The 16533-nt window shown below is 54.0% G+C and overlaps 1 protein-coding gene across 1 annotated transcript in view; it reads left to right on the forward strand.

Moving 5' to 3' along the window:
- MEIS3 (Meis homeobox 3) overlaps positions 1-13531 on the forward strand; it is a 15226-nt gene extending 1695 nt beyond the window's left edge. The window contains exons 3-14 of the mRNA XM_045292657.1: positions 669-889; positions 1229-1388; positions 1503-1553; positions 3678-3728; positions 3931-4080; positions 6057-6168; positions 6361-6509; positions 8608-8684; positions 8844-8902; positions 9009-9092; positions 9676-9744; positions 13144-13531. Of these exons, the coding sequence (XP_045148592.1) occupies positions 669-889; positions 1229-1388; positions 1503-1553; positions 3678-3728; positions 3931-4080; positions 6057-6168; positions 6361-6509; positions 8608-8684; positions 8844-8902; positions 9009-9092; positions 9676-9725 (1164 nt within the window). The 3' untranslated portion in view covers positions 9726-9744; positions 13144-13531. The remainder of the gene's footprint in view (positions 1-668; positions 890-1228; positions 1389-1502; positions 1554-3677; positions 3729-3930; positions 4081-6056; positions 6169-6360; positions 6510-8607; positions 8685-8843; positions 8903-9008; positions 9093-9675; positions 9745-13143) is intronic.
- Positions 13532-16533: the final 3002 nt, after the last annotated feature.

Consider the following 16533-nt stretch of genomic DNA (forward strand, 5'->3'; position numbering starts at 1 on the left):
TGTGTGTGTGGTGCACACACGTGGTGTGTGGGGTGCAACCGAAGCAGTTAGGGTGCTCAGAGGTGCATGTTTGATGCAATGAAGTTGCGAGGAGAAGAGTGTGCAAACAAACCTCTGTGTACAGGTGTGTGCACAGAGCAGTGCCCTGGGGCCAGAATCTCTTTTTGTGCCTCTGCCTCTCCCATGTCTCTGTCTCTCTTTGTCTCCTCCCCTCCCATGTCTCTGCCTTTCTCCTCTGTTCTTCTCTCTGTCTCCTTGCACCTTCCTCTCTATCTCCCCCATCTCTGTCTCTGGGTGCCTGTCTTCCTACATCTCCCACCCTGCCCCATGCCTCTCTAGGAATCTCTCCTCTCCCCCTCCTCACTCTGGGAGGAATTGCAAGATGCCCACCGCCAGACACCATCCTGGTTCCCGGCCCACCCTCAGATCGGAGACCTCCACTGTCTCTCTCCTCTGGGTCCTCCTCAGCTGGCCACACAGCTGAGACCCCCGATGAGACATCTGTCACAGTCCCAGGGGACAAGGGAAGGTTATTGGATGCCACCCTCACCCTGAGTCCAGCCCCATGGGACATCTGGGGTGGTGGTGGTAAGAAGGTGGGGGCTCAGACACTTCATAGGTAGGGAAGAAGGCTTCCTGGGGTAGGTGGTGAGGAGGTGTCTCAGTAGCTGCTCACTTGGGTTCCCTCTCTCTGCCCACCCACCACCCCCCGGTTCCAGTACAATGAGCTGCCCCACTACTCCAGCATCGTGGACGGCCCTGCAGCCTTGGCTGGCTTCACAGAGACCACAAGAGCCCCGGGGCCCTACAGTGCCCACCGACCTCCTCAGCCCCCAGCCCAGGGCTTGGACAATGATGGGCTGAAGAAGGAGAAGGATGAGATTTATGGGTGAGTGGGGACCAGGCTAAGGGTCCCAGGGGGGGCTTGGGGGAGGTGCCTCTGGCTTTCCCCAAGTCTCTCTGTGCCTGCCTTTATCTTCTTCTCCCTCGCCTTGTCCCTGCCCCTCTGTGTCTCCCTCTGTTTTTGTCTCCACGCCTCTCTGTCTCTGCCTCTCGATGGCCGTCTCTGTGCCTCTACCTCCACGCTACTTTTCTACGTCTCCATCGCACCGTGCCTCTCTTTAGCTCCATCTCTCCAAGTCTCTCTACCTCTTCTTGTCCCTTCTACAAGTCCTCTGCCACCTGCGCCCCCCACCCCCATTAACTCTCCCCTTCCTGACCTCCACAGACACCCCCTCTTCCCGCTCCTGGCGCTGGTCTTTGAGAAGTGTGAATTGGCCACGTGCTCACCCCGAGATGGAGCTGGGGTTGGGCTGGGCACACTGCCTGGAGGAGACGTCTGCTCATCGGACTCTTTCAACGAGGACATTGCTGCCTTCGCCAAGCAGGTGGGCCACCCCCCCACCCCACCCCGTACCTCGCCTCCCCCGCGTGTCAGGAGAGCCAGATAGGAGGGGCGGGAGCCTGGATGCGCCCTCCTGGCCTCTTTCTCGCCCTCCCAGGTCCGCTCCGAGAGGCCTCTCTTCTCCTCCAACCCAGAGCTGGACAATCTGGTGAGAGCCGGGCCCTCCCCAGGGTCCCTTGTCCCACCCTCCACAGCCCTGGGCCTGGGTGGAGGAGGAGGCCACCTGGTCTCCCTTCTGCAGCGTCTCAGTTGCCCTCCAGCCCGCTCTGACTCCTGGTGACCTCGTGTGTATCAGAGTAGACCTGGGCTCCACTGGGCTCTCCGGGGCTATGAGCTTTAGGAAAGAGATCACACCAGGCCTTTCTTGTAAGGCGTGACCGAGTAAAGGCGGAACCACCCACTTTCTGGGTAGGGCCTGAGTGGGTGAACTGTGTTCCCCACCCAGGGGGTCACTGTAGCCTAGAGCATGAGAACATGAACCCCGGGGGTCTGTGTTTGCTTCCCAGTCCCGCCACCTTCTACCTCTGTGAATCAGGACCCGTCACCCCACCTCGTGGAACCCCACTTTCCTCACCTGCAAAATCTTGTTGTTGTTAGCTGCCGCTGAGTCAGTTCCAACCTATAGCGACCTGGCGAGCGATCGAGAGAAACGCCGCCTGGCCTGGCACCGTCTTCCCAGTTGTTCTTGTATTGGAGCCCGTCCATGCAGCCACGGTGCCAGTCCACCTTGTCAAAGGGCCTTCCTCTTTACTTTCCCACGCGTGACGTCCTTCTTCAGGGACTGGTCTCCCTGCTAACATGCCCAGTGTCCTTGAGATGAAGTCTTGCCACCCTCGATGCCAAGGAACGTTCTGCGCATGCTTCTTCCCAGATAGATCCACTTGTTCTTTTGGCAGTCCGCGACCCTGCCGATCTTCTTTGCCAGCACCGAAATGCAAATGCACCGATTCGCCTCCTTGGGTCTCCTGTATTCAATGTCCAACTCCCACGTGCCTGGGGGCGGGGGTGACTGGAAAGGCCACGGCTGCCGTCAGGCGCACCTTAGTCTTCAAGGTGACCTTCTCGGTCTTCAACCCCTGAAAGAGGTCAGGCGCCGGCGGGTGTACCCAAGCGTGATGCACGGTTGGATTTCTTGACCACTACTTCCACAGAGTGCGGGGGGGCCAAGCAAGGCAGGCCCCCCTTGGCCACGCCGATCCTTTGTCCATGAATCGTGGATGCGGTTTCTCGGTCCAGGTCTGAGGGTTGTGGTTTCCACTCCCGTGCAAGCCACGCTGAAGGCTGCCGTCTGCCGTGACGGTGAGGGGTGGTGTATCTGTCACTTCCGCTGGAGGACCACGGAGAGGACTTCAGGAGCCGGTGCAAGGCGAACGTTCAGTACACTGCACAGATCAGAACTCCCTGAGCCTGAGCTGTTACATTGTCCACGGGCTCAAACATAGCGGACACTGTGGAGATGAAGCAAGCCTGGGCTGTGTCGCCTTCTGTTGCCCAAGGGGACTTAGGTGGGGGAATGGAATGCAAAGTCCATGGATTTTTAGCCCCTCCCCACCCCTGAACGTTTTTTGAAGTTCCTTCATAGATAAGGTCACCGTGAGCTGAACACAACTAAAAAATTAAAAAACGTAATGTTTTTAAAGTAATAACTCCACGGCAACTAACAACAACAATGTTCTATTGGCCAGAACAGTGCCTGTAAGAAAACAAGCGCCCAAGCTATCAAGGTGCTTGGGCGTTGAGAAGTCAATGGGAAGCAGAGGCAACCTGGACAACATGACAGGGAGCCTCTGCTACCCACCAGAGAACAAGAGACGGGTGGGGAGGGGAGGGAAGGAGAGATACTCTGGTTTCTCCCCTTGCTGGGCTCCCAAACTCCCTCCAAGACTTCCTATTGGTCAAGCCTACTGGCAAAGGACTCTGGGAAGTGGAAGTGGAGGCCCCAAAGAGCAAACGGTGGGGCATAGAAGGAGCTCCTCCTGTTGCTCACTCCTCTTGTGATGACCCTTTTTCTGCCCTCTTCACCTTTTCTCTGCCTCTCCATCTAATCCTCTCTCGTTCTTAATTCTGGTCTCTATCGCTCGTTCTCTCTTCCTCTCTCCGCGCCTGTGGCATTGTCTCTTTCTCTCTCCCCCTTTGCTCCGTCTCTGTCCCTCTTGCTTTGTCTACGGCTTTCGTCATTCTGCCTCGTTCTTTCTGTTTTCCTGCCTGGCTGTCCGTGTTCTCTCTCTCTCTTTCTCTGCACCTCCGTCTCTTTTTTGGTTGCTGTTTACAGATGATCCAGGCCATTCAGGTACTCCGGTTCCATCTGCTGGAGTTGGAGAAGGTGAGTGCTTCACACTTCTCCTCACACCCTCACCTTGTCTCCCAGTCCCCTGCCTCTCTCTCTCTCTCTCTCTCTCTCACACGCTCCACCCCTCCTCTGGGCTCTTTCCCCACTGGAGTTGGAGCAGAATACCACCCTCGTCCTTGTACACCCCAGCCCTGGCCCCCCGGGTGGCCCCCCAAGTACCCCGGTGCCCCCCCAGGTCCATGACCTGTGCGACAACTTCTGTCACCGCTACATCACCTGCCTCAAGGGAAAGATGCCCATCGACCTGGTCATCGAGGATCGGGATGGTGGCTGCAGGGGGGACCTTGAGGACTGCTTATCTTCCTGCCCCAGCCTCCAAGACCAGGTGGGCCACAAGATGTTATCTGAGCCGCGATCAGACATAGCTGGGTATAGCACTAAGTCACACACATGCACCAAAGCACACGGCCTCAGACACAGTCACGATTAGATGGCCTTCCCACAGGGCACACAAATGCACACATCATTCACACCTCCACTCTGCGACAGTGACACAACGAAGGATATAGTGGGAGTACCATGTGCTGGTGCACACACTCACACACACATATAAGTGCACTACTAGATGGGGATGGACAACAAAAACGTGGGTGAAGGAGACAGGGGACAGTGTAAGATATGAAAATAATAATAACTTATAAATTATCAAGGGGTCACGAGGGTGGGAGGACAGGGGAGGGAGGGGGGAAAAAGAGGAGCTGATACCAAGAGCTCAAGTAGAAAGAAAATGTTTTGAAAATGATGATGGCAACCTTTGTACAAATGTGCTTGACACAATGGATGGGTGTTGGAAAAGAGAGAGCAGTTTGTTGAGAGCTGAGACCTACCCACAGCCAACCTATGGCAGTCACAGGGACAAATAAGTTAGCCTCATCCTCACCCCGTTTTGTTGGTGCCTCCTAATGATAGACCCAAACCTTAAAGCCAGATGACAAGGGAGTCCTGATTATCACCATGTGGGTGACTCATAAGTCTTCCAGGGATGCAGTTGCCTTGCACTCAACCACTAACCTAAAGGTGGGTGGTTCAAACCCACCTGGTGGCACTGCGGAAGAAAGGCCTGGCTGTCAGCTTCCATAAAGACGCCAGCCAGGAAAACCTCACAGAGCAGTTCCACTCTGTGACACACGGGGTTGCCACGAGAGGGAATCTACTGGATGGTTCCAGGTTTTCTGTTTCACCATTATGGGTAGGTCAGCCTGGGACACGGAGCAGGGGCACAGAGTGAACCCCCCACATTGTCGGGTCCCCAAAGAGTGTGTGAGAGTTTAGAGATACCACTGTCACGTCACCAGACCCAGATTCTCTTCCCTGCACTGTGGAGAGTCCACAGCTTCTGCAAACGGAATGATTTATTTTCCTCCTCCTTTACGTTTAGTGTAAACTCATTTGGAACCAAACCTGACCTGAACGAATGTGAGGCTATTAATAGCTTGTATTTATTCCACTTAGTTAACTATCCATCCATTTGGCGGCAGAAATGTTAAATGAGTCTGATGACGAGGTTATAGCCCCAGGCCCTCCTCCAGGCATTAGGAACCACGCAGTATAAGCTCCGATTAACTGTCTGCAAATTCGAAAGAGGCCGAAACACATCCGGCCCCTAGGCTTGCAGAGAAGTTGCCATGGACTGTATTGCGTGATACTGTGTGTCTTCCAGGGGCCCTGGTGCTGCAGTGGGTTATGTGTTGAGTTGCTAACCACACCGTCAGCGGTTCAATCCCACCAGCGACTCTACAGGACAAACATAAGGCTTTCTTCTGCTCCCGTAGAGATTTACAGCCTCAGAAATCCACAGGGGGCAGTTCTACTCTGCCCACAGGGTCTCTGTGAATCAGAGTGGACGCACGGCAGTGAGCTTGATGTTTCTGTTTCTTTATGTCACTTGGAGTCCCTCGGTAGCACCTGCAGCTAAGTGTTTGGCTGCTAACTAAAGGTTGGCGATTCGAATCCCCTCAGCAGTGCCTCGGAAGGAAGGCCTGGTCATCTACTTTCCAAAGATGAACCAGAGAGATGCATAGAGCCCTTCTACTCTGAAACCACGAGCTGAAATCAACCCCGTTTGGATTTCCATCAATTAACTCGTTTAATCCTCAACGAGAGCATTGTCGCCCTCCCTCCATTTTCCAGTTTGGGAAACAGATGCAGAGAGGTCAAGTCACGCAGCCAAGGTCATGCATCCAGGAAGGAGGACAGACCTCACACCCTGTTGTCATCCCAGCTCCAGAGCTCCTGGTCGCCACCACACGTGATAAATCGTGCTCCGAGTCTCGGCACCAACTTCCAACTCCTGTTTTCCAGAACAATACATGGATTCGAGACCACGAGGACAGCGGATCTGTACATCTGGGGACCCCGGGTCCATCCAGCGGAGGCCTGGCCTCCCAGAGTGGAGACAACTCCAGCGACCAAGGTGAGAAGTCTGAGAGACAGAGGACAAACATAAGAGTCCATCAGGACTGAAGTTAGCCTGGACGTAGGGCTTCTGGAGGGGGGAAGGAATGCTGGGGTGTGAAGGGGTGTCACGGTGGAGGGTTCTGGGCTTCTAGAGTCCACGCTGGCCCCTCATTGTCCACACACACACAGCATGCCTGTCCCCTCTCAGGAGATGGGCTGGACACAAGCGTGGCCTCCCCCAGCTCTGGTGGAGAAGATGAGGAACTGGATCAGGAGCGACGGAGGAACAAGAAGAGGGGGATTTTCCCCAAGGTGGCCACCAACATCATGAGAGCCTGGTTGTTCCAGCATCTCTCGGTGAGAGCCCTGTGGCCCTCGGGAGGTGGGCTGGGCACAGAGAGATGGTGAAGGGTGGCCACACAGAAGCTGAGCCCCGTGAGACATCAGAGGTGGGAGGTGATTGAGAGAGACTCTTCAAGCAATGAGGACTGAGGAGAGCAAATCCAGGCGTGCTTCCCGCGTGGCAGGGCCTGCTTGCAGCAGCTATCGTATTATCATTACTTTATTTTCATTTTTGGTGGAGCTATGAATGGCAAACGCTAACACGCCAGCCCACATTTGAAAACATGTGCAATTCACTGACACGCTGGTGGCGTTCTTCAAGTTGTGGCTCTCTTCCTCCGTGCCCTTTTCCAAATCCCGTCACCATGACTCACACAGACTCCCCGCCCCCTACGCTCCTCATGTAGTCTTTCAGGTTGCCAAAGTCAAGTTGGTCTCACAAAGACAGTGAAAGCAGATGTACGTTCCCGATGGAAACTAGCTATTGAGGAGTGTTGGTACCAAGAGGACTTCAGTGGATGTTTGGGTTTAAGATTGAAAGATGATCTCAGAGCCATAGTTTCTTGTCGCCTCCATGGATCCAGGAAGTCTGGATTCCATGCGGACTTGGAAGTCTGTCCTGTATGCGCCCCCCTTTTGATCAGGATGCATGGATAGAACCTTTGATAAAAAATATTCAATCATGGTGACTGGGCACCCACCATCCATTGCTTTTGGTCTCACGGCAAAGGAAGCCCTTGTTCATGGAAGTATGAGGCAGTTCCTCCTCCAGTTCTGGACCTTTCCTTCCTGTGCTTCTCCAGGAAAGAGAGACTAATTATTGTATCACCTAAGGCCACTGTCAGCTACTTATGGTATTTAGCTCACTCGTTTCTCTCTACAGTCTTCCCACCCACCCATCTATCATTCACCACCCACCCATCCAACTACACTCTGTGAGGGACGGGCTGAGTATCTCCTTTTTGCTTGTGGGGAGACCAAAGCCCAGAGAGGTTGGGGCGGGGGGGATGCCCAACGTCACACAGCCAGAAGTGGGTTAAACACCACGGTGTGGCCTTAGCCGCTGCACCGCACTGTCTTGGAGAGGCTGACAAATGGAGATTCAGGGAGGACTCCACCCGAGCAAGGCAAGAGAGAAACACAGAGATGCATAGAGAGAAACAGGGAGAGAGACAGAGGCACACCGAGATAGAGAGAGCAAGGGGAGAAAGGCAGAGACACACACAGAGATGGAGCTGAGGGAGAGAGACCGAGAGACACAAGGCGAGAGGCACTGAGAAAGTGAGAGAGACCAAAAGAACAAAACCAGAAACCAAACCCACTGCCTTCCGGTCGATGCCGACTCATGGCAACCCTACAGGACGGGGCAGAACTGCTTCTGTGGCTTCCAGAAGTAGCATGCCCCGACTTTCTCCAACCATGGAGCTGCTGGTGGTTTCGAACTGCCGAGCTTGCAGCTATCAGCCCAATTCGTCCAGGGCTATGCCACCAGGGCTCTGAGAGCGATGGAGAGATAGAGAGAAAGAGACACAGAGAGATAAAGAGACCCACAGACCCATCCACGGGGGCAGGGGGAAGGGGCGGGGGGAGTGAAAGACACACACAGAGAGGTAGGGAGAGGGGCCCAGAAATACAGGGAGAGAGATAAGGGAAAGAGACAGGGAGATATGGGAGGGATACCGATGTAGGGAGAGAGACACAGAGATAAAGGCACAAGATATGCAAAAGTAGAGAGAGAGAGAGAGAGAAATTAAGTCAGAGAAATAAGCAAACAGGGACAGGCTCAGACAGACACAGAGAGGGGGTCAGAGCCAGAGGAAGGCGGGGGGGAAGCATCAGAGAGAGGAAGCGGAAAGAGACTCCCTAGGGACCCTGATGGGGGTCGCCAGGGCTTCTCCTCTCTCGCCTGTGGGTCGGAAGCCCCCTCCCCAGTAAGCTCCCCTTCGCGGGCCCACCATTATCCTCTAATTGTTGGGGAGGCGCTGGAGAAGCTTCCTCTCCGCGGGGTCCCCAGAGAGACCCAGGGGCTCCACCTCGCTGGCTTCCCGGCCCGGCGCACCTGGGGGCCCCGGCGGAAGCGAGCAGGCCGGGTGACTCATACCGGTCACCCTAGCACCCGTACCCCTCGGAGGAGCAAAAGAAACACTTGGCGCAAGACACGGGACTCACCATCCTGCAGGTCAACAACTGGTGAGTGGCCGAGCAGGGCGCTGTCCGCGGTGCTGAAGGCGGCCCGGCTCCCTGGAGGACCCCGGCCTAACTCCCCGGCTCGCTCTGTCTCTGGGTCCGCCTCTGCCCCGGCCCCACTTCCCCCTTACACACCCCTCCGTATCCACGACGCCCACCCAGGTTCATTAACGCCCGGAGACGAATTGTACAGCCGATGATCGATCAATCCAATCGCACAGGTACAGGGAGAAGGTGGGGAGGCAGGCCTGGGACTGCCCAGGGAGGATGGGAGCCAGCACTTGGGCATCTTGGAGCTCAGTCTGTACCCCTCAACCCCCTCCGCAGGGCAGGGTGCAGCCTTCAGCCCAGAAAGCCAGCCCGTCGGCGGCTACACGGAAACTCAGTCACATGTGACCGGAAGGCCACCAGGTAAGGCCCCGTCCCTGGCTTGCCAGGTCTCACCTCTAAACCAGGATTCCCATCCCAACCCCCTTTCCTGGGATGAAGTTCATGGATAATGCAGGATCCTCGTTTGCATAAGGGGTAGACAGAACCCACGTTCAAAGTCCCCTGTCTTCCTTCAAAGACCACTAGGGGCAGTGGGGACTCAGTGGTAGAACTCTTCCGCCTCCCATCTGGGAGACCCAAGTTCAACTCTCAGCCAGTGTCCCCCATAAGGAGCCATCACTGTCTGTCAGTGAGGCCTGCGAGTTGCGGCTGTGACCATGGGCAGGTGTCGGTAGAGCTTCTAGACCAAGACAGACTACAGGACTCACGGCAGCCAAACCACCACCGACCAGTGGGGACAGCGCAGGGTGGGCACTGCTTCATCCCATTGTGTTGAGGGGTCCCTTCACTGGTAACTGAAGACAAAAGACAGTCCCTTTGAAAGATGCCTCCGTGAAGGAAGAGATGGGAGGGTGGGGGTGGGGGTGGGGACTTAGGGGCCAATGAGGGTGACTGGGGAAGACCCACTACCCTTTTTGTGGATGGAAATACCTTTGTTTTCCAGGATCGATGGGAATGAGTTTGAACTTAGAAGGAGAGTGGCATTATCTATAGAGGTGGATTCAGGAAATGTGTGAGTGTCTAAGGTCTGGGGCGGGGGTGGGGTGGGGTGGGAAAAGGGCGTGGGGGCTAGGCAACTCTCAAACCTCTCTAGGATCTCCCCATGCCAGTAGTGGACTAATCTTGGGGAAGATTTGGGGATTCATCCATCCATAATCCATTATTTATCCCTCCATCCATCTATTTATCCATCTATCCATTATCTATCCACCCATCTATCCATCAATCTACCCATCCAACTATCCAACCATTTATTCATCCATCAGGCTACCCATCCATTTATCCATCTATCCATCCATTATCTATATGCCCATCTATCCATCAATCTACCCATCCATATATCCATTATCTATTCATCCATTCATTATCTGTGTCCACTCACCTATCCATCAATCTACCCATCCATTCATCCACTGACCCAGATAATTATCCATATATCAGTCACCCACCTATGTACAAGCATACATCCACCCACCCATGCCCCTACCTCTACACTAATTCATCCACCCACCACACATCCATTTCTCCATCCATCTTCCCACCCACATGTCCATTAATAATCCATGCATCACCCTCCTGTCTACCCACACAAGCCTCCATCTGTTCATCCATTCTCCAAGCATGAGCTCAACCCTCACTCCATCCCAGGATCAGACATGCATCAGGGAGGGTCCTACTCTTAAGAAGCTTCTAGTCTTGTGGGGAAAGAGTTACTGGAAACTGGTGGGGCTACTGAAACAATAAGACATAGTTTGCCCGAGGAGGGGGTCAGTCGTGGGCATCAAAAGAAGACATCTTGGGAAGTGGCCTCTGACAGGGACACTGATGGGTGAATAGGAGTCTGTCAGGCAGAACTGGGGGAGAAGGTATTGGGGTACATTCTTCTACTCTCCTAGGTCTTGAGACTTTCTTGAGCTTGGACATTGTGGCCCCACTTTTTAAGAGCATCCATGTGGTCTCCATGACAACATAAGAGGAAAAGACTGGTGCTATTTACATCCATCCATACATCCACTCACCCATCCATCCATCTACCCATCCATCCATCCATCCATCCCTCCATCCCTCCATCTCATTTTCCAGATGATAAAAACAGAAGGAACAGCACTGAGAGGCAGGCTAGAATTTCGAAAGCACAGCTCAGACCTTGACACACTATCATTTGGGGCTTTTTGAAAACCTTTGCCTCTCTGATACCCTCAGGACAAAGTTCAAGTGCCTTTGTGTTACCATCTCTTCATTCATTCATTCATTCATTCATTCATTCATTCATCAACACATGGTCTCTGAGTCTTATCAGTGCCCCACCCTGTGCTGGACAGAACCTAGGATCCGGCGTTGACCATGAGAGCCTACGTCTGCCCTCACAAAGCACACAGTCTAGTGGAGACGGCAGGCTCACTCCCAGACAGTGATGACCCAAGAGTGGGTGGGATGGATTTGGGGCATCCCAGAGGGGAATATCTAACTCAGCAGTCAGGGAGGGTTTCCGGCAGGAGGGGGCATCTGATGCAGACTGGACTGGTGGGTTCAGGGAAGGCTTCCTGGAGGAGAGGGCTTTGTAAATGAGGCCAGGAGAATGGAAGGACCGAGGCAGGGTATCCAATAGAGGGCCCAGCAGGTGCAAAAACGTAGAGTACCTAGGAATCAGGGGACTCACCACCCACAGAGGAGCAGGGAGGACTTGGGCTAGCCCTGGGCAGGCTGGGTGAGTGTATTAGTCTAGGTACTTTGGAGAAACAAATCCACGGAGACTCACATATAAGAGAGAGTTTTATGTAAAGAAAATGTGCATCACGAAAACATCCCAACCCAATGCTGCCCAAGCCCACAAGTCCAACATTAACCCATACCCAACACCAGTCCACAAAGTCCTTCACCTCACAAAACAGAGGCAATAATGCCGACTGCAGGAGGAAAGCTGAGTCAATGAACGTGTAAGCATCTCAGCACTGGCAGGGGTCTCCACACGGCTGCTCCAGCACCCAGGGCTGCATCGGGATAGATCCATGCGGCTTCTCCTTGGGGATGTCTTGTAGGAAATCCATCTTGCAAGCTGAAGCAAGGAACTGCTAAGGCAGCTGCACCCGATTCAACCATCACAAAACAAGAGACCCGAGAACTTGAAAGGCGAGGCTTCACCACCCATTTATCCCTCCGCCTTTCAACCAGCACCACATGTGATTATCGGCCAGGCTGGCACAATTAACTAACTCAGTGAGAGAGAGGAAAGGAGCCCGGGGCCAGCGCTTACCGGTGGTGGGAGGTGATGGGTGTCTGACCCGGGAAAAAGCTTGGTGGACACATGGACGACTCATGTCCACAGTGACCGATCGCTGTGACCAGCCTGGTCTAGGTGCCAGCTGGCCACTGGGGTCAGGAGCTACAAGGTGGCGGAGGCTTCTCAGGCGACTTCCCCAAGCCCCATTCTCTTTTTTCTTTCTCTCCCTCCCTCTCTGTCTCTTTTCTCTCTTCTCTCTGCCTGCTTCTGCGTCTGTCTCTGTAGACTGCCATCTTTCTCTACATCACCATTCCTCACACTCTCTCTTGTGGTAAGGACCCCCGGGGGCACCATGGTGAAGCACGCAGCTGCCCGCCTAAAGTTTGGTGGTTCAAACCTCCCAGCTGCTCCACAGAAGACCTGGTCGTCAGCCCCCATAAAAATCACAGCCTGGAACCCCTGTGAGGACAGCCCAACTCTGTTCTGTAGAGTTGCTGCGGGCCGGGATCCAGACATCAGCACGTAGCAGCAACAGCGTCTAGAACCCACTGCGGTCAAGTTGAATCTGATACATAGTGAGTGGCCCTTGTTGGCATTTCGAGACTGGAGATCTTTTCATGGAACAGACAGTCTCATCTTTCTCAATCGCCATGGCTGGTGGGTTCGAACCACCATTCTTGAGGTTAGTAGAGCAGTGTGTCACCCACGGCGCCAGCAGGACCCCTTACAACGAAGCACATGGAAACAACATTTGCCTGTTAGGGCTGTGACTCTGTCTCTCTCTGTCTCTACCTTGATCTCCGTGAGCCTGTTCTCCCTGTCTCTGTTCCTTTGTTTCTCTCCCTCTCCGTCTCTGTCTTGTTCTTGTCTCTCCTTCTCTCTGTCCATCTCCTCCCTTCCGTCTGTCGTCTCTGTCTGTCTCTCCCTTAGTCTCTCTCTCTGTCTCTGTGCCATCTCTTCTCTCTTCGTGTCTCTGTCTCTTTCCCTTTGTGGCTCTCTCTAACCTTCTCTCTGCCCCTGTGGTTCTCTGAGAATCCCTGTCTCTTCTCTTAATCACTCTCTGGCTCCATCTCTCTTACTTTGGAGCCAGCAGAGACTGCTCCCAGGGGAGCAGTGAGGTGGACCTCCCAGGCTGCTGTGAGGTGGACCCCTCCTCCCCTTCTGACTCGGCCTCTCCTCCCCTCTCCACAGACCCCAGCCTCCAGACTGTGATCCACACCCGGCCTCAGTTCCCACCTGGTCCTCTGGCTCCAGGACCCCACCTCTGAAGGCTCCTCCCCCACTCAACGCCTACCTCCCTGGGGCTCCTGCTAGGACACAGGGGCCCGAGTGCCCCCTCAAGGGCCTCTCAAGGACAAAGACAGGGCCTCCAGGCTGTGAGCCTCGCCTCTGCCCTCCCCTCAGCTGGCCTGGACCTGAGGCTTCAGAAGATGGCGACCGGAAGCCCCACTTCCAGGACAGAGAAGGGACTGGAGTGGGCTGGGCTGTCAAGGGAGGAGGGCCAGGATCCGACAATTTGGGGAGATTCCCTTCACCTTCCCACCCACTCCCCGTTCTCTCTCCCCATCCCCTTCTCTAATGTCAACTTTGTTTTGTTTTTTTTTTAATGATAAAGTCTTAAAAACAAGCCACCCATCAGAGCCCTGCGTCTCTCTCCGGACGTCACCTCCTCATCAACCAATCGGAAGCGGGCGAATTGTTTAATGAGAATAATCAGGGGGAGGTCTTTTCCCTCCTTTTCCCTCACCCCACCGGGGCACTCTGTGTCTCAGTTAGCTACTGCTGCGTAACAAGCACGACGCAAAACCACCGTGGCGTCTTTAGCTCATGGTTCTTGAGGTTGGTACCATTATTCCAAATCAGCCACCTTGACTCCTTTGCAGGCTCTGAGAAGGAGTTTCTGGAGATTCCTGCTAATCTTGTAGTGCCCTTGGCTTGTGGCTGCATCAACCTCCATCAGCAGATAGCCAGCTCCCCTTGCCACCTGTGTCTCTTCTCTTGTATCAGGACACCGTTCAGGTGGGAGGAGGACCCGCCATACTCCATAGCGTTCTCATCTTCCATCTGGGAAGCCCAGGTTCGATTCCTGGCCAATGGCCCCTAATTCCTGGCCCCCCTACCTCCTGCACAGCCTGCACCCGTCTGTCCGGGGAGGCTGTGTGTCACTGGGATGCTGGACAGGTCTTAGCAGAGTTTGCAGACACAGGCAGATAGGAAGAAGGAAAGGCCCAGCTGCCTACCTGGACCATATGCAAACGGATAGCATCGCCAAAGACCCAACTTCCAGGCAAAGGTCATGCTCACAGGTCTTGGGTGAGGACTTGGACATAATCCTTTTATTACTATTTCTGGGTGGGGCACCAATCATTGCTTAACAGTCTGGGGTGACAGAGGCGAAGGGTGTGTGTCCCCTGCCTCCCGAGGAGACTCGCTCTCTAAGGCAGTGGTTCTCAACCTTCCTCAGGCCTCGACCCTTTCAGACAGTTCCTCATGTTGCAGTGACCACCCCCAACCATAAAATTATTTTCGTTGCTACTTCATCACTATCATGCTACTGCTGTGAATCGGGCGACCCCTGTGAAAGGGTCATTCGACTCCCAAAGGGGTCTCGACCCACAGGTTGAGAATCGCTGCTTTAAGGTATTTGGTTCGGCCGCCATTTGCCCAGCCACGATTTCCATCCACCTCCAACATGCTAGGCCCAACACCAGGGTCCAGACAAGCCTCCAGAACAAGGGGACCGGAAGAACTAGGTAGTGCCCGGCTACCCACAGAGGCTACGGCCACACACCAGGCAGACACGGGTCCTCCATCTCTCAGGTGACTCCCCCAGACGCTGCCGCACTCCGAGCCTCGACAAAGCTCTCTGGAGCCTGCACCATGCCATGATGGGTGCTTGTGGGTGGAGGACAGCTCAGTCCCTCTTCTTTTACGGTCTTGGCTCTTCTCTTTGTCCCCGGGTGCTTTTCCCGGCTTAGAGGCCACTTCTCCAGAGAAGCAGGGGTCTCCACACCAAAGCACCGCCCCCGCAGCGCTCTTGCTCATCACCCCACTTCTGGTCCTCCCAGCTCCTCCCCACCACGCAGATGACTCCCGGTCACTCCTCTGCCCTCTTCCTTGTTGCCTGGAAATCACACTGGAGTCCTGGTGCGCAGTGTGCTGAGCACAACCCCAGGGCCTTTGTGCCTACCCACAGTCCCAGGAGGTGGGTGCAATCACTGGTCCCATCCGTATTCCAGATGGGACCACCGCGTGCAGGGAGGTGATGTCCTCCAGGGGTCCCACAGCTGCTAAGTATACAGCCGGATCGGAACCAGCAGCCCGGTTCCGGATGGAGCTCCTAAGTTCAGGGATAGCGACCCTATAGAGGGTTTCCGATGCTGTAAATCTCCACGCACACACACACACCACACACACCAGATGACTTTTATTTCATTTAAATTTTATTTATATTGTTTTCATTGTGGAGAAAATGTGCAGGGACACATACACCAATTCAATCGTTTCTACACCTACAGCGTAAAGATGTGGATGGTGTGCTGTCAGTCGCGTAACCACTTTCGCTCCCTTTTCTGAGTCGTCCCTCCCTCATTGCCACAGACTCACTGACCTGAGGGTTTTTCGCCGTTTGAACTCATGTTGTCAAATGAACAAACACGCCTGTCTTGGAAGAAGTACAGCCAAGAATGCCCTTTAGAGTGGAGGTTCTCCACCTGTGGGTCGCGACCCCTTTGGGGGTTGAAGGACCCTTTCACAGGGGTCGCCAGTTCCTAACAGTGGCAACATGACAGTGATGAAGTAGCAACGAAAATCGTTTTATGCTTGGGGGTCCCCCCCCCATGAGGAACTGAATGAAAGGGTCGCGGCATGAGGAAGGTTGGGAACCACTACTTTAGAGACAAGAATGGCGAGGCGTACTTTGGACATGTCAGGAGAGACCAGTCCCTGGAGAAGGACATCGTGCTTGGTAGGGGAGAGGGGAAAGCAAAGCAAGAAGAAGACCCTGACTCAATATGATGGGCAGATACAGGCACCTTTCCTAATAATCCGGTTCAACTGTGAATGTAGAAGGAGGGGTGGGGGAGGGGGAGGAAAAAGAAAACTTTGGAGTTAAAGGATATAGAAAAAAACAACCCCAAAATACAATTGTTACAAATAAAGAATACAGAGTTCAAAAAAACCACAAAAGCCACACACCCCAACAAACCAAAAGCTGTAAGTGCTCAGAACTGGCAGCATAAAAAAGAAAACTCTCTCTTGACCTGTATCTGGGCCATCTGAACGGCCCCGAAAACAGTGCCAGAGTTTAGAAAACACACACACACACTGAAAGCACACACACACACACGCAGCAAACTCTAGGTAACTATTTTGGATTGTGAACACAGATATATTTAATGTTCAAACAATCTGAAAAAATTACCATTTGGAAACTGGAAAGGAAAAAAAAAAGATGGACCGTAACAGCGCCTGCACTAGTAGGTTCACACAAGAAAGTTGACAGTGCCCGGCTATCAAAAGAGACAGCGTCTGGGGTCTTAAAGGCTTGGAGATAAACAAGCGGCCATCTAGCTGAGGGCA

The sequence above is a fragment of the Echinops telfairi genome, unplaced genomic scaffold, assembly GCF_000313985.2.
Source record: "Echinops telfairi isolate 266 unplaced genomic scaffold, ASM31398v2 ScPeMD7_655;HRSCAF=1070, whole genome shotgun sequence".
In the NCBI taxonomy this organism is placed as follows: domain Eukaryota; kingdom Metazoa; phylum Chordata; class Mammalia; order Afrosoricida; family Tenrecidae; genus Echinops; species Echinops telfairi.